General features: G+C 38.2%; 1 protein-coding gene across 1 annotated transcript in view; it reads left to right on the forward strand.

The window, feature by feature from the left end:
• Positions 1–25,424, forward strand: part of PTN (pleiotrophin) — a 141,980-nt gene that overhangs the window by 114,596 nt on the left and 1,960 nt on the right. Inside the window, 4 exon segments of the mRNA XM_043967560.1 lie at positions 9,374–9,495; positions 10,053–10,226; positions 11,955–11,988; positions 11,990–12,132. Of these exon segments, the coding sequence (XP_043823495.1) occupies positions 9,375–9,495; positions 10,053–10,226; positions 11,955–11,988; positions 11,990–12,132 (472 nt within the window). The 5' untranslated portion in view covers position 9,374.

Consider the following 25,424-nt stretch of genomic DNA (forward strand, 5'->3'; position numbering starts at 1 on the left):
TGTATATTATTGCCTCTTTGAGCCAATTCTGATGATAGCAAAGTTCACTCCCTCTCCTACTCCTTTCCCCTCTTCCCCTCCCCTCCCTAAGCTTTTTCTTGGTTCTTTTATGTGAGCTACTTTTCCCCAATCTACCTCTCCCTTTCTTCCAGTGCATTCCTCTTACCTCAACTTTATTTTATTCATTTAATTAAAAAATTTTTTTTTTTACCCAAGAAGGGCTTTTATTCAGTAGTATGTAGCAAGGGGTAATTTAGCTTGTACCCCTGGGTGGGGGTTTAGCATGTAAGGGTATGGCTGGTGGAGTCGAGTCCACGAAAGAGAACTCCCCATGGTTTCGTCAACTCTCGCATCAATCAAAGATCTTCAGTGGGGCCCAGTGGTTTCAGTGGGGTTAGCTTCTCTTCTCCCACTATCCAGTTTAGTCTCCTAGCCTTGGATAAAACCCCCAGCCTTTGACTGTGGCCCCCTGATGACACACTGCTGGTTTATGAAGATTCACAGGACACTCCATGGTGGCCACAATGATCCATTTCAGGAGGGGCAGCATTAAGGCCATGATGATCATACACAAGAAGAAGCACTGAATGTTCCCATCCAAGTCTGCCCACAGCTGCTTAAGAGCCAGGGCCTTATTTGCCCTGGCAAAAGCATTCTGGTCTGAGATGTGAGAGCCAAATTGGATGTACAGAGCATTAATCTCCCCCTTTTACTTTCCTTAAGAAAAAGGAGCCACTGAACTTTAATCTATGATGGATCAGGTCTTTTTTTTACTTTATTGCTTGGGAATTAATTAGACAACAAGAGCTGAAACCAATTAGGGAAATAAGGAAGGAGAAATACAAATGAATAATCTTAGATATAAGCTTAGTTTATTTTCCTTTATAAAACTCACTGAATCCCAAAATGCCTGCCAGGCTGAGAATCATCACACCCAAAGCCAAACACCAACCATGTGTTTCTCAACTCCTCTCACCCGCGTGCGCTGCCACAGCTAAGTTTAGCAGCCAGAGAGCCAGAACTTCCTTTCCTGCCCTCGCTTTTAAGTCCATGTACCAGAAGTTCCTCGCATTCTCCTCCCCCAAAAAGGAGGTCCTTCAAAAGCCGCTTCAGTAGCATGCGCAATCTCTCAAATGATTCAGCTAAAACTTCCAATATATATCTTTACCACAAATAATTTTTACCACAGAGAGGAGATGTTCCTTCCTTTTAGCTGGATCCAGGCACATCTCCGGATCCTTCCCTGACTTTTCTCTCCTGTAATCTTCATAGTCCTCATTGTCTGTAGGTAGCTCATATCTGCACAGAGGTCTTGCCGAGCCAGGGCATGATGCAGTCTGAATGAAAGAGATGCTCACAAGGCATCTCCAGGGCAGTCTGCTCTGCCTCAAATTCCAGAAAGCATACAGGGCACTTGACATCTACCTCAGCCTGGGTCCCTGTGATGTTGGATTTTGGCAGGTTCTCACAGCTCTTTTGGTAGCATGCTGAGGAAGTCACTTCTCCCAGCTAAAGAGCTCCCCTGTTGGCAGCTCAATGCTCATGCCATTGAAAAGTGTCCACACCAGATGCAGCAGCTCATTCTGACAATACTACTGTTTATCCATCTCCTCTGGGAAGTTCTCCATGGTGGTGGCAGGTGGCAGAGCCCAGCAGTGACCAACCCTGTCTTTCCGTGAACAAGTCCATGTGCAAACTACAACCCCACCCAGCCCACTCTCCATTAACTTTACTTTAAAGATGTCATCATGGGTTAGCTAGGTGACACAGTAGACAAAGCACCAGCCCTGGACCCAGGAGGCTCCAAGCCCAAATCCAGCCCCAGACATAGGCCACCTTTTTTCCCCACAAAAAAACAAGGATAAACATAAAATGAATGCTTTACATATATCATTCCCTCATATTCAGTTCAGACCTGTGTCCTCTAAGTGTATTCCTTTCAGCTGCCCTAATACTGAGAAAGTTCTTATGAGTTAGAAGTATCATCTTCCCATGTAGGAATGTAAACAGTTTAATCTTTTAGCTTCCTTCATGATTTCTTTTTCCTGTTTACCTTTTTATGCTTCTCTAGGATCTTGTATTTGAAAGTCAAATTTTTTATTCAGTTCAGGTCTTTTCTTCATGAATGTCTGAAAGTCCTCTTTTTCATTGAAGTCCCATTTCCCCCCTGAAAGATTATACACAGTTTTGCTGGGTAGGTGATTTTTGGCTGTAGTCCCAGTTCCTTTGCCCTTTAGAATATCATATTCTATGCCCTCTGGTCATTTAATGTAGATGCTGCTAGATTTTGTTTTATCCTTATTGTAGCTCCACAGTATTAGAATTCCTTTTTTTTTTTTTTTTTTTTTTGTAGCTGCTTGCAATATTTTCTCCTTGACCTGGGAGCTCTGGAATTTGGCTATACTATTCCTGGAGGTTTTCCTTTTGGGTTCTCTTTCAGAAGGTGATGGGGGGAGTCTTTCAATTTCTATTTTACCTTCTGCTTCTAGAAAGCAGGGCAATTTTCCCTGACAATTTCTTGGAAGATGCTTTCTAAACTCTTATTTTGGTCATAGTTTTCAGATAGTCCAATGATTTTCAAATTATCTCTCCTGGATCTTTTTTCCAGGTCAGCTATTTTTCTAAGGAGATATTTCATATTGCCTTCTATTTTTTAATTCATTTGGATTTGCTTTACTATGTCTTGGTTTCTCATAAAGTCACTGGCTTCCATTTGTTCAATCCTAATTCTTAGGCAATTATTTTCTTCTGAGAGTTTTTGTATCTCCTTTTCTGTTTGGCTTTTCAAGCTGTTGATTTTTTTCTCATGACTCTTCTGCATCACTCTCATTTCTCTTTCCATTCTTTCCTCCACCTCTCTAAATCTTCCTTCTATATCTCCTACTTTCTCTTCAAAGTCCCTTTTGAGTGCTTCCATGGCCTGAGACTAATTCATATTTTTCTTGAAAGCTTTGGATGTAGGGGCCCTGAGGTTGCTATCCTCTTCTGAGGGTGCACCATGATCTCCCTTGTCACTAAAGAAACTTTCAAAAGTTCTCAACTTTTTTTGCTTGCTCATCTTGCTGTATTTTACTTGACTTTTAACTCCCTCTTACAGTGGGACCCTACTTCCAAGCTACACTTTCGCAAGCTTCAGAGTGTCCCAGGTGTTTTGGTTTGAGGGAGAGCAGGTTTCTTCTCTCACCTAACCTGTTCTCTAGTCCAAAGATAACCTTAGGCCAACTGGCTCATTAACCAGCCCGCAAAACATTTTGTGCTGTGGTTCTTAGCTCTGACAAGCTTGTTACCCTCCCAATCCTGGCCCTCCTACTGCTCAAGATTTCTTCCTGGTTCCCCTCTAGGGTAGGATAGCCAAATTTCTCCTTAGGTCCCATAGACACCCCTGAATTTCCCCCACTCCCCACCCCCCAGCCAGGCATTCAGCACTCTCACCTAACCATAAGCCTAGTTCTAGAAGATGTTGGTGTTGCAGCTGATTTGGAAGCTAAGTGGTAAATTTCTCTAGTGCAGCCTGCCTGGGGACTCTGTCAGCACAATCATGGACTTGGACTCTTCTTGAATCCCAGCACAGGCCCCTCTAAGCCATCTTTGGCTGGAAAATAATCTTAGCCTGTCTTTTTGTGTGTTTTGCTGCTCCAGGGGTTGTTTTATTGCTGTTTTCAGGGTAATTGTGGCAAGTGCTCTGTGTTTAAGGTCTTTCCTCTACCATCTTGGCCCCACCCCTAGAAACTTTATTTCCTAATCCTACTGCAAAGGCCCCTACCCTCTTTGTGCTCCTCTTAGTCCTCCACCAATGAGGCAATCTTCCCAGAACACTTCTACATATATCCCCTTAACATGTCCCCCCTCCTATTACATACATCAAATGTTTGAAAATGGCAGTAGTCTCCACCTTTGGGGTGTTGGCAGTTAATATACATGAGCTGATTAAACAAGTCTAGTACAAACTAGCTTTAACTTTTGGTACACATGGACTAGCTAGACTACTAGCCTTGAAGTTTACTTCTACATCTACTTTTGGGAACCTGCAAGACTATCTTTTAGTCTTGAGGCCCCTTTCTGCAATCCTCCTTTCTTTTTTTTTTTATTTTTAATGTATGAGGTATTTTATTTTTTCCATTACATGTAAAGATAGTTCTCAACTTTTGTTTATACATGCTTTACAATTTCAGATTTTTCTCCCTCCCACCCCTCCCTCCCCCCTCCCCTTAGACAGCAGGCAATCTGATATAGGTTATATCTATATATCTCTATACATATACATATATATATATATATACACACCCACATATATACACATAATAACATTAATCCTATTTCTGCATTAATCCTGTTACAAGAGAAAGAATCAGAGCAGTGATGCAAAACCTCAAAATAGAAAGAAAAAAAAAAACCAACAGCACCCAAAACAAAAGAAATAATATGGTTCAATCAGCATCTATATTCCACAGTTCTTTCTTTCTTTTTTTTTTTCTTGGATTTGGAGATCCTCTTCTATCATGAGTTCCCTGGAACTCTTCTGTACCATTGCATTGGTGAGAAGAATCTAGTCCATCACAGTAAGTCAACACTCAATGTTGATGATACTGTGTACAATGTTCTTCTGGTTCTGCTCATCTCACTCATCATCAGCTCACGTAAGACCTTCCAGGTTTCTCTGAACTCTTCCTGCTCATCATTTCTTACAGCACAATAGTATTCCATTGTATTCATATACCACAACTTGTCCAGCCATTCCCCAATTGATGGGTACCCCCTCAACTTCCAATTCCTTGCTACCACGTAAAGAGCAGCTATAAATATTTTTGTACATGTGGGTCCCTTTCCCCCTTCCATGATTTCTTTGGGCAAAAGACCTAAAAGTGGGATTGCTGGGTCAAAGGGTATGCACAGCTTTATCGCCCTTTGGGCATAATTGCAAATTGCTCTCCAGAATGGTTGGATCAGCTCACAGCTCCACCAACAATGCATTAGTGTTCCAATTTTCCCACAGCCTCTCCAACATTTATTATCTTCCTTTTTTGTCATTTTAGCCAATCTGATAGGTGTCAGGTGGTACCTCAGAGTTGTTTTAATTTGCATCTCTCTAATCATTAGAGCAATCCTCCTTTCTTAACCAGACTCCCTCCCTGATGGCTTTAAGGCCCCTTCCTGCAATTCTCCTTTCTTATGTCTTGTTTTCTGAGATAACAGCATTTTTCTGGTGTGTGTGGGGGGACTTTATTTCATTTCTCTCAGGAGGAACTAGGTTCAAATCCAGCCTCAGACACTAGATGTGTGACCCTGGGCAAGTCACTTATTCCGTACCTGCTTTAGTATCCATAGTTGTAAATGGGGTTAATAATAGTACCTACCTCATAGAGCTGTTGTGAATATCAAATGAGATAACACTTGTAAAGCACTTAGCACAGTACATGCCACATAGCAGGCTCTTGATAAATACTTATTCCCCTATAATTGGGAGCAGGGAAGAGAGCATGGCTAAGTAAGTCATTTGTGGGGTGGGGGGACTGTGACTACTTTGCTGTTGGTAGCTTTAGCTGTGGATATTTAGCAACTTCCTTTGTGATAATAATAACTATATTAATATAATACTACTAAAAGGTTCGTATGTACTTTTTTATTTAATCTTCACAACAGCACTGTAAGATAGGTGTTATTATTATCACCATTTTACATAGTAGGACACTGAGGTTAGTCTAAGTAACATGTCCAGGGTCACATAACTTGTAGATGTTGGAGGTAAGAGTTGAACTCAGATCTACCGGAGTCCAAGGCCAGCATTCTATTCACTAGGCCACCTAGTTACCAAGGTCACAGACTTGGGTAACTAACTTTTTTTTTTTTTAGTGAGGCAATTGGGGTTAAATGACTTGCCCAGGGTCACACAGCTGGTAAGTGTTAAGTGTCTGAGGCCGGGTTTGAACTCAGGTACTCCTGACTCCAGGGCCGGTGCTCTATCCACTGCGCCACCTAGCTGCCCCACTAACTTTTGTTATGATTAAAGAACCAGAATGAGATTAAGGACTGATCTAGAGAGTATTTGAATAATCAGATAACTCCAAAGCTGGATATCAGATTTTTAAAATGTCAAAAATTTAATAGCTGATTCTCAGCAATACAATGATCCAGGACAATTCTGAAGGGTTTCTGATGAAAAATGCTATCCACCTCATGAGAAAAAATTGAATACAGATAGAAACACACATTTTTCAGTCTTTCTTTTTCTTTTTTTTGGGGGGGTGGGGTGTTGTGTCTTCTTTCACAATATGACTTAATATGGAAAAATATTTTGCATGCCTGCATATGTATAACATATATCAAATGTCTTGTCTTCTCAGGGAGGAGGCAGGGAGGGAAGGGACTTTGGAACTGAAAATATGAAAAGCAAATATTAATTGTTTTTACATGTAATTGGAGGAAATAAAATATTAAATAAAATTTTAAAAATTAACAACAATGAATGGCTGGAGAGTAGCAGAGAGGGAGTGAATTTGGAACTCAAAATATAAAAACATGAATATTAGAAATTGTTTTTACATGTAATTAAAGTAAAATAAAATATTAAATTTAAAAAATTAAAAATAACAAATAGCTAGAGAGTAGCTTGTGACTATTCATATGCCCATGACCTACCACATTTGTTGAGACAGCAGGTTATTTGATCTAACCCCAAGATGGTTAGAATCAATTCTTTTTTATTACCAGCATTTTATGTATTTTTTAAATCATAAAACTATTTTATTATTTTCCAGTTCCATGTAAAGATAGTTTTCAACATTTGTTTTCATAGGATTTTCAGTTCCAAATTTTTCTCCCCCCCTCCCTTCCCTTCCCCCTCCCCAAGACAGAAAGCAATCTAATATAAGTTTTATATATATATATAATCACATTAAACATATTTCTGCATTAGTTATTTTGTGAAAGAAAAATCAGAACACAAATGAAAAGCCTCAAAAAAAAAAAGCCAAAAAGTATAAGCAGTATGGTTCAATCTGCATTCAGAATCCACAGTTCTTTTTTATGGCTGTGGAGAACATTTTCTATAATGAGTTCTTTGAAATTGTTTTGGATCATTGCACTGCTGAGAAGAGCCAAATCTATCACAACTGATCATCACACAATGTTGCTGTTACTGTGGACAATGTTCTCTTGGTTCTGCTCATCTCAGTTAGCATCAGTTCATGTAAGTCCTTCCAAGTTTCTCTGAAATCCTCCTGCTCTTTCTTTCTTACAGCACAATAGTATTCCATTACATTTATATACCATAACTTGTATAGCCATTGCCTATTGATGGGCATTCCCTTGATTTCCAATTCTTTGCCTCCACAAAGAGAGCTGCTATAAATATTTTTGTACATGTGGGCCCTTTTCCCTCTTCTATGATCTCTTTGAGATACAGTATTCCCAGCATTCTATAAAGAGTAGGTGACTCAAAAATTCTTGTTGGCGAGTCAGATTAGCAGGGATTGGCATTGGCTTTGTGTTTGGCTGAACAGACCCCATAGGAATATGGGGAAGAATAAAATGTTAGTCCTAAGCTGCTACCAATGGTTTCAGGCCTTAGGAGAGGCTTCTGAATGAAGACACCATGGGACTTTGGCTCACTGAGATTTGGAACTCTTTCAAATTCTGTGCATGTGTGAGAAATCAGCTGTGGGAAATTGAGGGATTTAGAGGATTTCTAGCATAGCCAGGTCTTCCAGTGTGTTTGTCTTTGATACATTGGAGAAAGATGGTAAAAATGAGAGTGTAAACTGGGCTTTTCATATGAAGCTCTGGATAACAATTTAAAAATGGAACACATTCAAAGTCTGCCTCTCTCTTTGGGAGAGGTAAAAGTAAGTACTTAAATATACCTAGTAGTTTTCTTGTTCCAAAATGATTCAAACCATTACACCTATTTTACCTCATGAAATCTCCTGTGAAATTGTGGGGGAGAGCATAGCATCACAGTTTCGGAGCTATAAAGGGCCTCTAAAGACAACTATCATTTACAAATTAGGCAATTGAGGACCAAAGAAGACATGAGCAATTGTTCCATATCACCAGTAGGAAAAATGAAACTAGATAGGCTGTGACTTGTTTGCGATTCCCAAAGTATTCAATACTAATGCCAAAGGTAGATTCCTAAGTCTCTTAAATTCTTTCCACAGGTGGGGTCAAATTTACTTATTGCACCATGAGTTAGGAAGGGTTCCCTCAGATAAGTACTAACTGTGTGACTATGAGCAAGTTAGCTAACCTCTCTTAGCATCAGTTTCCTCCTCTCTCATAGTTGTACCAACCCCACAGGACTGTTGTGAGTATCAAATGAGATAACCTATTTGCAGATACACTGCAAATATTAAAGCACTATATAAATGTTCGCTATTATGGATTTGTTACTTTCTCACCTCTTGGCTTCTGTCTTCCACCCTTTGGTTTATCAGGAAATATTGATGATGCTCATGATCGTAGAGACTAAAGTTATGTCTCCACATGTAAAATAAACATGATTTTTTCAAATGAACCATATATTTTGCTCCTTAAAGACACATGTAAACTCCCACTCAATCAACATATGTGCCATGATTAACTAGGACCTGTAGAACTGGAAAGCATCATAAAAGCCATTTAGTCTAACTATTCCATCTGACAGCCAAGGCCTAGAAACTTTAAATAGTCTGCCCAAGATCATTCAGGTAGTAAATATCAGAATCAGTATTTGAACTTAGCTCTTTTGACTTGGAATTCAATACACTATAGATTGTATTACATTGACTCTAATCCAGCATGAGATAGGGTGCCTCCTGGTCATACTGTTGCCTTGGTTAGTTTGTAGAAGGAGATGTGACTTTACAAAGATGCCTGTAAGGTGGCAGAGTGGATGTCATTAAGATCTCCAAGTTTCTCCTAGTAGAATATAAGCTCCTTAAGGGCAAGCAGTGTTTTTCTTTTTTTTTTCTCCTTGTGTTTCTAGTGTCTGGTCCATCTCCATTCACATAAAAGCCCTTGAGCAATGCTTATTGAATTGAATGACTTCTATGTCAATGAAGTAGCAGGATTATAAGCAGCATACAGGGAGGAAGACTCTCCCATCAGCACTTCTACAGTCTCTGAATGCTATTTAACAAATGGTAGTCTATAAAGTCACGTGTAGGGAGTCCATAGCATTCTGCAAGAGAATACTTAGCTGATTGCAGAAGAGCTCTTGGTTCAGTAGCTCTCAGCAAAAAAGATGAAAATTGGGCCAATATAATTAATACCAGTCTTGCTGGGATCTAATCTTCCAGAAAAGGAGAGTGAAATTCTTCCATTATGGAGTTCAATCAACTCCCCTGTCTGACTTCACTTGACACTGCTCTCTTCTTGTTTTTCTGTTAATCCCCAGAATGCAGTCACAACAGCAGCAACAGCAGCAGCATCGTCGAAAATTTGCAGCTGCCTTCCTGGCATTCATTTTCATTTTGGCAGCTGTGGACATTGCTGAAGCTGGCAAGAAAGAGAAACCAGGCAAGGAAAAGATCCCCTTGGGTTTGAGGGAGAGGGTGGTAGCTAGCATCACTTCGTATTCCCTAAGGCCTTCACACCACAAAAGGGTAGTGAGCCCCAGTCCTTTGCGTTCTGGGCCTCCATCAAGGAGGAGCAAAGATTTAGCACTGAAGGGACATTAGAATTCTTTGAGTCCAACCTGTTCTTTTTACAGATGAAGAAACCAAGGCCCAGAATGGTGAGATGGCTTGTCCAAAGTCACACAGGGATTGAGATAGACAGGTGTGGAATTTGGGTTCTCCAAAGCAAATATTCTTTCCATTAAATCCTGCTATTCTGCAGAAATAACTGAATCCTAGCAAAAGGGAAGTAACTCCACTGTGACATTAAACTGACAGCAGGCCTGCTTTCTTATTAAGTGTTAACTGCTTTGAAGCTTTCATTCTAAATATCAGTCCCTCCCTACCCAACACACATTTTTTTATGGTGCATTTCAGAAAGTCAGGAGAATACCTAGGGGGTTGTGTGCTTAAAGAAGCTTGTCTGAATGCTGTTTATTTCTCTTCGAATCTCTTCAGAAAAAAAGGTGAAGAAATCAGATTGTGGGGAATGGCAGTGGAGTGTGTGTGTCCCGACCAGTGGGGATTGTGGGCTGGGTACCCGAGAGGGCACCCGAACTGGTGCAGAATGCAAACAAACCATGAAGACCCAAAGATGTAAGATCCCATGCAACTGGAAGAAACAATTTGGAGGTAAATATGAGTATCACCTTTTCATTTTCTTTTGTTATTTTCTTTTCTATTTTTCAGGAATTAGAGTATTTTTTCTACTTATAACCTTCATTTCTGAACTTATTTCTCTTTCTCCTCTCCTAACTGGTAACACTTCCCTTATAAAAATAATTTAGAAAAAACAAAACAAAACAAAACGACAACAGTTCAACAAAACCAACTAACATACTGATTGTTCTGGCAAATGTTTGCAACATTTTACACTCATAATCCTTTATCTCTTCCATGAAAGGATAATTTTTCTCCAGGGATATTATAACTATATAATATCCAGTTTCATTTTTTTGTATTGTTCTATTTATGTCATCATAGTAATCACATGTATTGCTTACTTCACTGTGCATCATTTCATATGTCTTCTCATGTTTTTCTGAATTCTTTATAATAGTCTTCACATGTTATGGCAAGATGATATTCCATTACAAATATGTAATAATTTTTTTTTAGCCTTTACCTGATCAGTGAGTACTTACTTTGTTTCAGTTTCTTTACAACATCAAAAACAATAAATAAAGTGAAACAAAACCGAACCCAAGCAACAACATGTGTTATATATTGGGGTCTGTCTTTGTATTGCTTAGGGGCATAAGATAGAAGTGGGATCTTTATAATCAAAAGATAAATTTATATTTATTTATTTTTTGTGGGGCAATTAGGGTTAAGTAACTTTTCCCAGCGTCACACAGCTAATGTCAAGTGTCTGAGATCGTATTGAACTCAGGTCCTCCTGAATCCCGGGCTGGTGTTTTATCCACTTGCCACATTTTAGTTATTTTTAAAAGCATAATTTCAAACAGGTTTTCAGAATCATTGATCAATTCATAGCTCCAAGAATATGTGTGTCTGCCTTCCCACAGCACCTACAACATTAACTATTTCTGTCTTTGGTCATCTTTGTCAGTCAGTGATTCTTTAAACTACTCTGACTGTAACATGGAAGTGATCAAGCTAGACCTGATATACCTGGACTTCCACTTCTTGTAAATAGTGAACTCAAAAGTTTGTGTATGTGTCTCTGTCTTGCTAATTTGATTCTTGATTTGGTCCTTCTTTCTTCCTTTTTATTTTCCTATTCTCTCTTTCTTGCATTTCCCATTGACCCTTTTATTCCTTTCTTTTCTCTTTTCCCATTTCTTTTATATCCTTTCCCATTTTGTCTTGATGTTATTTACTCAGAAGGTTAATTGCTAAATCAAATGACAATTTATAACTTGTTCTATCCATTTGTTTTGAATAGCCTTTCCTTCTCTGGCATATTCATTGCTCGTCACACTCTCTTTTCTTGTTTCCTAGGTGATTTTCCAATCCTTACACTCCTAAATATAATGTTGAACTCCTAGTTAATACCTCCCCTCAACCTCCAAAATATTGAGTCTTCTCAGCCAGGGGCACATAAAATAAACAACTTTTTTCCAGGCCTTTCTATAATATATATCATATTTCATTGCTTCAGAATGAGGTCTGCACAAAGTCAACCTTTGTGGATGGAAATAGTGTACAAAACGTGATTATTGACATTGAGGCATAAGAAAGAGGTATACATGGTATAGAAAGGTTGAAGTATCTTGGTGCTCAAATTCCTTAGGACAAGACCTAAAGACCTGCCAGTTGAATCTACATATTTCTTTATTTTACTCTGTGATATTGAGCTCAATCTGAAATGTCTTTTGGCCCCTTTCTTGTTTTTAGCAGAGTGCAAATACCAGTTCCAGGCCTGGGAGAGGTGATGCAAATCACTGCTTGAAGACAAGAACGGGAAACCTGAAGAGAGCTCTTCATAACGCAGATTGCCAGAAGACTGTTACCATCTCCAAACCATGTGGAAACTTACCAAACCCAAACCACAAGGTAGATTATGATTATTACGGTATAGCCTTTTGTGGTTATTGGAACTACATATGATCGGGTCTGTGAAATTCCACATAATTTAGAAAGACATTTTAGGAATTTTCTTAGTAAAGAAGAGCTGAAAGAGTCCCAAATAACAGTGAGGTTGTCTGTAGAGTGTTGCCAGATGAGAACCTCATGCAGATGAAAACTCCTTTATGTCTTCTTATCTTTTGTGATTCTTGTCTACATATTTTCAGATGTAATTAGACAATAGAGATCCATTTCTAATATATGTATACTTATGTATTTATATGAATCCTTCATAAAGAATAGATATTTAACATCCTGGAGATCTCTCTTCATCTCTCTCTTTAGCACTTCAGAGTTCAATAGTGTTTCATTTAGGCTTTCCACATGTCCCTACTGATGGAATATAATTAGTATACCTGCTTTTCTAATCATGTGTCCTCAATAATATTTGTCCCATGACTTTTGATATTCAAGGTGTTGATAACTAGTGTCAGCCTGCATATACCCATTGCATCAAAATACACTTGGTATTATCCAATATTTAATTCTTTTGAGATCATGGTGTTCCATAAAAAGATCTTCTGAGAGATCATTGTGTTCTAAAAATTAATGTATAAGAATTTGCAAATAAATATTGCAAAAACAAAACAAAAATGTCTCCAAATTGAAAAACAAAACAAAACAAAACTATCAATAGTTTGGATAGTGGTCACTAATGGAGTATTTCACACCCCTGAACCCATTTTTGTCCAGGGTTTGCCAATTTCATGCCATTACCCTCCCAGATTTCATCAATTTCAAGCTGATCATTCCAGATAAGTGAAGGCTTTGCTTTGTTTATAGTGACTGAGGTATTTTGAAATTTGATGATATCTAGAACCTCAGATCATTCCTGACAGCTTGCTCTGCTAATATCACCACCTATAGTTAGATTATCTAATCAAAGAAAACAAGAATATATGCATTGATTAAAACATATAAACATGTAAGAAACAGTTTTTTAAAAGACACCAAAGAAAATGTGCCAAAGAAATTCAGCACATCTCTGCTATGAAAGCAAGAAATATTAACAAGGCTTATAATTATTATTAAATGTCAACATAGGCTTATATTAGAATGATTATAATTCATTCAACAAACATCTGTTGTTGAGCTGTGCGAAGCACTGACAGATTCACAAAAATATATATTCCCACTGAGAGAACCAATGATTGCCTTGGTGGTAGGGGAAGAAACTATGTGAGGTGATAAGTTAGAGAAGATGAGGGTTCAGTGAATGGAGAGAGTGAGGAGATATGAGGCAGATGAGAGAAATATTATGATTCTAATATGCATGGAAAGAAGGGAACTAGCTAGAAAGGGCATTCTAGGGTATTGACTCAATGAAATAAGATCTCTAATTTGATTGGACCACTGATATTTTCTGCTTTTCTTTTTCTTTTGTAAGTTTCAAAGGAAAGGACTTTTGACAAAGTGCAATATACTAGTAAAGGGTGTATAGATACAACATAGGTTAGGTTTTTGGTTCAGTCTACAATATTGGAAAAAAAACAGGTGAAAAGCTTTCAAGTGGGCATATTTTTTTGTCATTTTCAATCTCTGATGGATTTGATATGGGATTGCTTGGTTAGGGTTTGGCCTAGAGTTTCGCAAGTTACTGGTTATACTTGAAAGAGACAGGAGAGGGTAGTGTAGCATCTCAAATACACATAACAGAGCAGTTACCAATTTATTAGTCAATCTTCTGAGCTCACAAAGTAACTCTTCTTTTTTTGTCACAGACTCTTGTTAATACCATACAGTCATTTTTCTCCTAATCAATTGAGCTTACTAATGAATTCTGTTACAGCATCAAGCACAAAGTACTGGGAATAATTTATACCAGGAGTAGAGGCAGTGTAGTGTCTCAGATGATTTGCTTCATGGACATCAACAGATTTCCCCACTGAGCCAGAGTGTTTTAGATTGAATTTTAGTCTAACATGAAAGATGGCATAGAGTGTGTTTATATATTCTCATATCTATGAATGAAAATCATAGTCTTTGCTTTTTAAAATTTTGACTTTAGGAGTAAATTTAAAACTTTTCTAACATATTTTTTCCTTGCTCTAATCAGTCCTGCCAAACCTAAGTCAACCATAGACAAATTCTTCTCCATGAAGTTTTTTATGGGATGAAAATACTTTGGGTGTAGAGACTTGCAGAATTTAAATGCCCAAAACTGACCTGGTGAACCTCCAAGGGTACCTCAAGGGTATTAGATTTTGAAAGCATCTCTGGACTGTGGAGAAAATAATTCATTATACAATTTGGGAAAATTAATTACCCTGTTCAAATCCAATGTTGTGTGATTAAAGGTCATTCATAGCTAAAATGTAAGCTTGGCACCAGTAACTCTCTAAGTAATGCTAGAGATGGTTAAAAGTATTTCCAGTTTCCATATGCCCTATATCCATCCAAACCATTATTCTTTCATCTTACCATACCCAGGAACTCTTGAGGGTTCACCTCAAACTTCCCTTTTTGTATATAGGGTTATATTTATCTACCTTGCTTTTCAGGCTACCCTGCTTGGATAATTGGTTAAGTGCATATCTGGGCTACAAGGGGTTCCTATGAGGGAAACCTTTGCTAATATCCTATAAATATAAAATTTCCAGAATACGGGTAGAGAGAGAGCCACTCCTTTTCTGGCTTGCTCTTCTCTACTAAATGGCTTAATAAATCTCTCTTTAAAACCCATTTCAGATTTTGGTGTCCTGTTCCCACAAACAACAGGATTCCAGGCATGACTCTGCAACTGGGCTTTCAACCCAGTGATTATCTAATACAGGGCAAAGTCCTTGAACCACTCTGACCCTTCATGTCTTATCTGTTAGGCATGAGCAGTTGAACTAGATGATGTCTGAGGTTTCTTCCAATTCTATAATTCCAGGACCTTTTATATAAGTCAAAGTACTCCAAGTTATAGTCCCTTTTCTTTACTTGTACAAGTAGCACCATGTCAGAAGGATTTATGGCCAGAGTTTTCCTAACCTTCTGAATCAACACATCTAGTTTCTAATGAAATATAACTCCATTTCAAACCTGGGGAGAATAGAAAAAGAATTTTTTCATTGCCATTAAACTTATCATAAATACATAGAGCCTCTTTTCCTTATCTAAAAGAATTAAGGGACTCATGGAAATGGAACACTGCATGCCAAGTTGAATTTGATGTATATATGAGGGTTGGCTTTGCTGAACATTTTCTTTGTTTTCTTTTTTTGTTCATTGGTATACAGATGACTCTGTAGCAAAAGTCAGAGGATATATAGGGACACAAAGCTGATGTAAAATTGCAATTTTAAAAAAAGTAGAGTATAGTCATAGAGACTGAGTTTTTGGAGTGGTATTATAAAAAGAAATTATCCCAATAATCTTTAATTTCTACTCAAAACTACTATTTTAAAATTCTAACTTTTTTGTTGCTCTTTTTGTAACTTACCAAGTTCCTTATTTTGTTTGACTTTCAACTGGAAAGATCAAATGATTAGCAAGTACCTGAATTCAAGGACTACATCTTTCCAGTTGTTTATAGGGCTTAGTATCTGGTGACATGCTCTTAAATAAGGAGGGGTCATAAAGTAATTGTTGATGTTTCTCTTCTTGCCAAGGGGTATCTTTTATTAGGTCTTTGAAAAATTAACAAAAATAATTCACTGCCTTCCTCTTGCATTGTATGAGCTTTGACATCCTAGAGGAATGTGCACATTAGCCCAGTCTAACTTGTGTTTGGCAGCCTGAGAACATTCAAAATCTCTTGAAGCTTTGCTAACAATTTGAAGGAGACAAGCATTTTTGCCAGGCCTCTCCTGCAAATGAACCCCCATCTGCTACTTCCCACCATGACCACTCTTGTTGAATTGATGATTATTTCTCTTTCGGCTGACAAAAGAGACAGGATGGGACATTCTCAGGGAACATTCTGCTCTTCTTTGTCAGAGGGAGACACTCAATCTTGATAAAGCTTTTAGGATTCTTTGTGTTGTTTTCCTATGGAAATGATTCATTTAGTATCTCTGTATTTTCCTGCTCATCTCAACACCATAGTATACTTTTTTCTTTCCTTTTTAACTCTACTTTATGTTTAAAGTCCTCGCATGATTCTCCTTTCTAGTCCCCTCCTCCTTCCCCCTGCCCAAAGCTCAGGGGACCTTGGATATTACCTACCATATTACTTTCTGTATTTTCCTGCTTTCTTAGCCCTTACGTCCCTCCTCTATCTTTCCAAATCTGTGAAGTTCTACAGAGTTCATCTTGTTTACTTTCATATAGTCTTCCTTCAGAACTCTAGCCATCACTGATTACTCCCTTCCAAAAGACCCAAAAGAAAAGACTTAGTGTCACATCCACAACATCTAAATTGTATGAATTTCTCCATTTAACACTTTGCCTATTATATGCTCTATTTTAGGTCCTCTAAAGGTCTCCATGCTGGTAAGACTCACTCTAGTCAGGAAACTTCTTGGAGCAGGTACTCTCTCATATTTCTGTTGTACTCTTCATAACATCTAGCATAACTCTGTCACTCAGTGAATCCTTATTGAAATAAATGGAATTGAATTGAGTAGAACAATGTCCTCATCCCAACTGGGTAGCCTTTGGAAAACCTTGGTCTTTTACCCTATATACATATTTCTCTTTTTTTCTATTCAAACTTCTTCTTCATTTTTTTTTCCTTTGGAGTTAATTTTGAGGAATTATTTGAGGGAAGGAAGATCAAAATATCCCTCTTTTGCATAATGGATAGTTCATGTGGCATTCTTCTATTTATAACTCCTCCCCCGCCAACCCCCCCCTCCAAAAACAACAACAAAAAAAACCCAACAAACTTCTAAGGTTAAGATGATGAGTCAAAGTTCCTAAAATCTCCCTCACAGAGGCACGCAGGTAGCAGATGGGATGTGAGACCTGGAATAAGGAGCTGAGAGTTGAATTGACTTCCCCATCATTATCAAATTCATATGATATGGAAGTGGGATTTATTTTGTGATAGTTAATATAATTATTAGAGACACAGTTTTGGGTAAGATTGTTAATCAATTTATCAATCTCTCAAGTAAGGGATTGACAAGTGGCTCCCTAGCCTCTCATGGTATAAGAAGTCACATGGCTAGTTTTTCAGGTTTTAATCCCTTTTCTATGAAAAGGTAGGTGGTTATCATCAATCAATTTGAATTGGTTCACATAAGTTAAAGGTGGATTACATCAAGTCAGAAGGACTGAACTGTCCCCTTGATTCAGAACAATATCTCTCTGTATGGTAATTAATCCAAAGAATCTGGATCCCACCCAGACTGAGCCCTCATCCTTATTCCATCTAAGTGTGTTCCTGAGGGGGACAGTGAGTCTGGCTGACAGCGAGTAACAAAAAGGGAAATCTAAAATTCCTGTCTTGGTCATTAATAATGATCTTCTCACAGATTCCAGGCTCCTGACTTCCTCTCTTCCCTGAATCCCTTCACTTTTCATTCTTTTGTGAGTAAGGAATAGAGGGATACCATCTTCCTAATTGTAAATATAGATTTTTGTGACCTTTGTTTTTTGTGCAGATTGGATTTATAGACCAAATATATCTACCATGTTCTTTTGTCCAGCAGACACTATTAGCCATATCTACTTATGTATTTATAATATGGTATCCTTTGTATACAAGAAAGATACTGCTGACTTCTGGTTGAAATCTGTTTTTTTCTGTTAGTGAATATCTATACTAGTCTTTCTACATTCTCTTCTCCCTACTCTCCTTTTGATCAGGGACACATTGCTAAGAATCTTAGTTATATTAATAGATAAAATATATTAGCTCATGAATCAGAGTAAAGTGAACTTGTAGAAGAATATTAAACTCATAACTTTAACCTTAGTAATATTGCTTTCAATCAATGGAACCAAGAAGTTACATGATTCACTTTTTTTTTTTCTTTTGACATTACGTTACAAGCACCTTGAGATCAAGACCTATGTCTTATCTATATTATATTCTCTTTGTCTAATGCTGGGTTTGTATGTAGCAAGGAAGGAAGGAACAAGAATTCATTAAGGGCCCTCCTATGGTCCAAGCACTAGGTTTAGTGCTTTACAAATAATTATCTTACTTGATTCTCACCATCTTCCCTGGGAAGTAGCTGCTATTATTATCTTCAGTTTACAGTTGAGGAAACTGAGGCAACAGAGGTCAAGTGACTTGATCAGGGTACAGGGCTAGTAAGTATCTGGTGTCAGATTGAACTTAGGTTTTTCTGACTCTCTAAGCCTAGTGCTCTATCCAAAGCACCACCTAGCTTCCTAGGGACTAAGTAAATACTTTTAAAATTTGTTCATTTGAATGAAAGAAGCCTCTACCCACCCCCTCCAAAAAGAACAACCTTAAAACTATTTACATATGTTATAGTATTTTTAAATTATGCATGAATGCTGTTTAATATATGTATGTAGCCATTTACAAATATGGAAATGTTCATACATCAATTGCCATATAAATCATGAAATAAAGATATTATGTATATACCAATTGATGTATATTGATATTATCAATTTAATATGTATTAATATATGGAAATATATAATATAATTAGAGGGTAGCTAGGTAGTGCAGTGGATAGAGTGCCTTTCCTAGAGTCAAGATGACATCCTCCTGAGTTCAAATTTGGCCTCGATCACTTTGCTGTGCGATTCTGAGCAAGTCACTGAGTTGTTTTCTTCAGTTTCCTCATCTGATAAAATGAAATGGAACAGGAAATGGTAAACCACTCCAGTATTTTTACAAGAAAACCCCAAGGGCAGCTAGGTGGCGCAGTGGATAGAGCACCAGTCCTGGAGTCAGGAGGACCTGAGTTCAAATCTGACCTCAGACACTTGACACTTACTAGCTGTGTGACCCTGTCAAGTCCCTTAACCCCCAATGGCCTCACACACTACACAAAAAAGAAAACCCCAAATGGGGTCATGAAGAATCTGATATGACTGAATTACAACATCCATCCATCCCTCCTCCTTCTCTCTCTCTCTCTCTCTCTTCTCTCTCTTCTCTCTCTCTCTCTCTCTCTCTCTCACTCTCTATCTATCTACCTCTATTGAAAGAGAGAGATTTGACTCATGTGTGTCAGATAAACTTCATTGTGGAAACTCCTTCCTCAAAAGCAGATCATTAATTTACAGTTATAGAGAGTTGTTTTAGAGATTTGGGGGGAATTGTACATTAGTGATTTGCCCATGGTAATTGTGTCAGAGCCCAACTTGAACCCAGGTCTTGTAACTTCAAGACCAGCATATTCTCTCCCCTACATTCTGTCTACATCTTAAATTATTTCTCTAAAATTAAACCATGGATTGAGTGATTTGCTTATTGCATTGGCCAAATAAACCAGGGCCACTAAATTGTATTTATAGCCTGTGACCAAAGGACACTGATAACGAATGTTTGAATACCTGCAATTTGTTGGATAGTTAAGAGCTGGCCCTGAGGAAGCTTATGGATATTGTGTTCTTATCCTTATTGAAGAAGTCTTGGTTCTAATTGCTGAGACAGATGCAAGAACCTGGGAACTTCCAAGGTCTGTGGGGCTTAAGTATCACTTTCAGGCCTGCCTGGATCTCCCTTGTAAATCCCAAGCTCTGAGCCTCATTAGCTGTACACAACACACACACACACAACACAACACACACACACACACACACACACACACACCAGAGTTATACAGTAATTAGTATTAAGAAAGGTTGTGTCATAGAACATTGCCTCAAACTCATTAGCTGTTGGATTGAGGAAATTTTAACTTCATAAGAATAGAGAAAGGAGACTAATTGTATTACTTCACTTCTAAGCTAAATCATATCCTCAAAAAAAAACCATCCCCTCCTGTGTACAGTGAATTCTATTGAGATTTTCTGATCATATATGATCATGGACTTCATGTTATTTTATCATTAGCTTCAGTTAGGTGGTGCAGTACATACAGTGCTGAGCCTAAAGTCAGCAAGACTTGAGTTCAAATTCACTTCAGATACTAGCTCTCTGACCTTGGACAAATCACTTAAGCTCTGTCTGCCTCAATTCTGTGAACTGTAAAAGAGGGAAAATAATAGAACTTACCTCACAGAGCTGTTGTGAAGATCAAATTAGATAGTATTTTGAAGTGCTTAGCACAGTGCCGGGCATATAGTAGGTATTTAATAAATGTTTGTTTCCTTCCTTTGCAGTGTGCAATCTCTATACCACCACCACCGCCCACTTTCCCCCAACTTTCTGAAAGTCTTCTTTTTCATTAAAGTCCCATTTTTTCCACTGAAAGATAATGCTGAGTTTTGCTGGGTAGGTGATGCTTGGTTGTAATCCCATTTCCTTTGCCTTTGGAATATCATATTCCAGCCCTCCGGTCTTTAATGTAGAAGCTGCAAGATTTTGTGCTATCCTGACTGGGCTCCACAGTACTTGAATTCTTCTTTTTGGCAACGTGCAATATTTTTCTCCTTGATCTGAGAGCTCTGGAATTTGGGCTATAATATTCCTAGGAGTTTTCTTTTGGGGATCTTTTTCTGGAGGTGATTGGTGGATTTCTTTCAATTTCTATTTAGCTTCTTCTTCTATAATTTCAGAGCAATTTACCTGAGAATATCTTGGAGGTGGTGTCTAAGCTCTTTCCTTGATCATGGTTTCAGGTAGACCAATAATTTTCAAATTATCTCTCTGGACCTATTTTCTAGGTCGGCAGTTTTTCCCAGAAGATATTTCACATTGCCCTCTATTTATTCCTTTGGATTTGCTTTATTGTGTCTTGGTTTCTCATAAGTCACTGGCTTCCATTGTTCAATCCTAATTTTTAGGCTATTATTTTCATCAGAGAGCTTTTTGTACCTCCTTTTCCATTTGACTTTTTCAAGCTGTTGACTTTTTTCTCATGTCTTCCTGCATCACCCTCATTTCTCTTTTGATTTTTTCCTCTACCTCTGTATTTTTTCTTCAAAGTTCTTTTTGAGCACCTCTATGGCCTGAGACCAATTTGTATTTTTCTTGGAAGCTTTAGATATAGGGGCCCTCATGTTGGACATCTTCCTCTGAGGGTGCCCCTTGGTCTTCCTTGTTACTGAAGAAACTTTCTATGGTCATCACCTTTTTCTGTTGGCTCATCTTGCCTTTCATTTTTTTTTTTTTTTTGGTGAGGCAATTGGGGTTAAGTGACTTGCCCAGGGTCACACAGCTAGTAAGTGTTATGTGTCTGAAGCCAGATTTGAACTCAGGTACTCTGAATCCAGGGCTGGTGCTCTATCCACTGCACCACCTAGCTGCCCCAAACTTTTTTTTTTTTTTTTTTAGTGAGGCAATTGGGGTTAAGTGACTTACCCAGGGTCACACAGCTAGTAAATGTTAAGTGTCTGAGGCCTGATTATGAACTCAGGTACTCCTGACTCCAGGGCTGGTGCTCTATCCACTGTGCACTTAGCTGCCCGCTTGCCTTTCTTTTACTAGACTTTTAGCTCCTTGAATGTGGGGCACTGTTTCCAGGCTGCAGTAATCCCAAGCTTAAGACATCCCAGTGGTATGATTTAAGGAGAATCATGTCTTCCCTTGCCCTGCCTGTTTCCTGGTCCTAGATGACCCCAGACCAACTTGCCAATCAACCAGCTTTGTGTGTTGTGGTTGTTAGCTCCAACAAGCCTGTGCCCTTCCCCCACCTGGGCCACTTCTACTTGAGCCTACCACCTGGTTCTCTGTAGGGGTGTAAAATCCAAGTTCTGCCTTAGCACTAGTATAGACCCCTGTAGTCTCTCCCCTGCCCAGGCTCAGCCCACTCACCAGACTGTGAGCTTAGTTCCACATGACACTGGTGCTTTAGCTGATTCAGAGGCCTGGGGGTCTCCTTCTCTGGTGAGGACCTCCTGAGACTGGATCTGTGTCAGGGTGGACTGTGGGGTTGGGCCTGACTCCTGTACAGCACAGCAGCTCCCTCCTTCTGACCTTCTAAGCCGTTCTTGGTTAGAAGATGATTTCAGCACATTCTTCTGTGAGTTTTGCTGCTCCAGGCATTTTCCTATGACCTTATTTGGATGTTTTTTGGAGCGATCGTGTCATGAGTTTAGGACTTACTGCCTTCCTCCGCCTCTTGGCTCTGCTCTGGAAGTCTCTTGCTAGCTTCATTTTTGATGCCCCCCCCAACTTTATTTAATTAAATTAAGTCAAATCTGATTCTCTTCAACTTCTAAGCATTTGTTCAGTTTTGCCCTTTGAGATAGAGATTGAACTTGTGATTTCATTACTATAGGAATCTCCCATATGAGGGAATATACTCACTTGATCAAATTAGGTCGACACCTATCTGAAATTTATAGTCTGCACCAAACAGTGGAGCCTTCCCCAGAGCCACACAGCCACCCTGTGTCTGAACTCAGTTTTTCCTGACTTTGAGACCAACTCTCCATTCCCTCTAGCACACTGTTCTCCTTTGGAACAAAGTAGTCTTATTTTCTTTTTCTTCCTTTTCTTTCTTTTTGTAGGCAAGAAGGGATATGACTTTCCCAGGGTCACACAGCTAGTAAGTTCCTGAGGATTTGAGATTTGAATTCAGGTCCTTCTGACTCCTGCTGTGCTCTATCCCCTGGGCCACACAGCTGCTCCTCTTCATTTCTGCTACCTAACATTGCCAGACACATAGTATGAGCTCATTCCACTTGATTTCCTGACTTTCAACCATCCTCCTTCTATGAGTATAGCTTTGTTGATTTTCTCATCATCCTTGTGGTCCTTCTTTGTAAATGCATTGGTTTGTTAGTTTCCTTTCTAAAATAGACACTTAGGACTGAACACATTAATGAATGATTATCAAATTGCATTCAGTACAGTATACCAGATCTGGCCTGACTAGGGCAGAATAGAGTGTTTGTCACTTTCCTCATCTGGATACTATGATTCTTATTCATTGTTAGATTGACTTAACTTTTTTGGCTGTTTAGTCATGTTCAGTAGTGTTAGTCATGTCAGTCTCATCATGACCCCTTTCAGGGGCCTTCTTGGCAAAGGTATTAGAGTAGTTTGCCATTTCCTTCTCCAGTTCAGTTTACAGATGAGGAAACTGAGGCAATAGGGTTGAGTGACTTGCCCAGGGTCACACAGCTAGTAAGTATCCGAGGCCAGATTTGAACTAAGAAGATGAATCTTCCTGATTCCAGGCCCCGTACTCTGTGCACTGTGCCACCGTGCTACCTGTTAGACTGTATTCTGATCTTGAGTTTGAAAGTCCAACTAAACCTCTAGATCTTTTTGTGAATTTTAGACTAGCAATTCCTCTCTGTCATATACTCTAAATTCAATCACATTGGTCCACTAGCTCTTACCTGGTTTTGTCCTTTTCTGCCACACCTTGCTTCATTCAAATTTTAGGCTATCCCTCATGATTGAAATACTCTCACGCCATATCTTCACCTCTTGAAGATCCAGTTCAGGTGCCCTTTGAACACTCCATTAACCTTGTCCTGATTCCTTCACCTGAAACAATTTCTCATCTCTCAAATGATCTTAGTGTGGTTTAGATTTTCTCTTTTTACTTATCACATTCTCCTTTGTGGGGAAGAATATTTACCTCTATTCATTTTGATTCTCTTCCTTTGTATTGGAAATTTAGGTCAGGGCCTGTGTAATTTTTAAACTTTCTGTTTTCCCCAATGTATAGAACAATGCCTTGCATACAATAGGTACCTAATAAGTATTGGAGGGTAGCTAAGTAACACAGTGGATAGGATGTCAGGCCTGGAGTTAGGAAGACTCATCTGTCCTCAGACAATTACTAGTTGTATGATTCTCAGCAAGTCATTCAACTCTGCCTCAGTTTTCTCAACTGTAAAATGAGCTGGAGAAGGAAATGACATATCACTCCCGTATCTTTGCCAAGAAAACCCTAAATGAGGCCATAAAGAGTCAGACATGACTGAACAACAAATAAGTGTTTTATGAATTTAGGATTATAATCTCTTAGAGCTAAAAGTGAATTTAGAGCTCACCTCATTCAATTTTTCACTGAGAGTATAAAAAAGTAAGATGATTAGATAATGTATTGCATAAGACCATTTAAAACAAAATGATTACCCTCCCACATTATAGTGTTTTATAGTGTGTACATGTGTTTATACACATAATAGCTTAACTATAAACATAAATATACAAATAGATTATTTTCTGCTAGTCCTGTTCCACTAGAATCTTCTATACCTTAACTCCCCTTCTATGGGTGTCTATCAGAGCTAGATGACTTCTAATGTCTAACATGTAAATATTATATCTATACATCTTAAATATCTATCTACTATATATTCATATGTATACAATATAGATTTAAATATGTAATTTGCCTTGAAGTATTAATTATAAATTAAATTATATATAATTTCACAAAATATTACATTAGTGAATTTTTCCTTACTTCATTTTTCATAATGTATAGAATATAACAGCATTGGGATAGAGGATGAACTGTTTGATAATCAATTGATATACACATTTATTAAGCACTTACCACATGCCAAGCACTTTTCTAAGTGCTAGGGATACAACAAAAGGCAAAAACACAGAGATGAGTATGTGTATATGGATCTACATATATGTACATATATACCTATTTGCATATATATACATATATACACATAAATAGATATAGATGATAGATACAGATATAGATGGATATACATATATATATATATATTTTTTTTTTTTTTCCCTTCTACCATAGGCTTTCCCCAATATCGGGCTTAGCATCTAGACATAGATTTGAAATGACTTCTTCATGTTGTTCTGTATTTTTCTGAGAACAATCCAGCATAATAGTCCAGTTCCATATTCTTATCAGCCTAGGTGAAGATGTGAATATTACATGTTTTTCTTTTTTGGTAGAAATTTTTCCTTTTTGGTGCAAAAATTATTTCCAGGCTCTATATCACATATTCCTAACATACTTTGTGTCGTAGACCCATTAGTTAGTCTGGTAAAGCCTGTGCCCACTTTTTAGATTATTTTAAAAATTCATCATTGAAAAAAGTAATGATATAATTTTTTCTTACACAAATTCTGAGACCCTTTGAAGTTTCAAGAATCCCTGGCTTAGAGAGTAATTTAGTAATTTAGGTAGCATTAGAGTTTGTAAGAGTTTCAAATTGGGACTGCTAGCCCATTCCTTGATTTACGTTTTAAGAGCTAAAGCCAGAGAAGTATAATGACTTGTCCAAGATCACACAAGTAATGGAAACAATTCAGAATTGAACCGGGCTCTG

This window comes from Dromiciops gliroides, chromosome 5, assembly GCF_019393635.1.
Source record: "Dromiciops gliroides isolate mDroGli1 chromosome 5, mDroGli1.pri, whole genome shotgun sequence".
NCBI classification, from domain to species: Eukaryota; Metazoa; Chordata; class Mammalia; order Microbiotheria; family Microbiotheriidae; genus Dromiciops; species Dromiciops gliroides.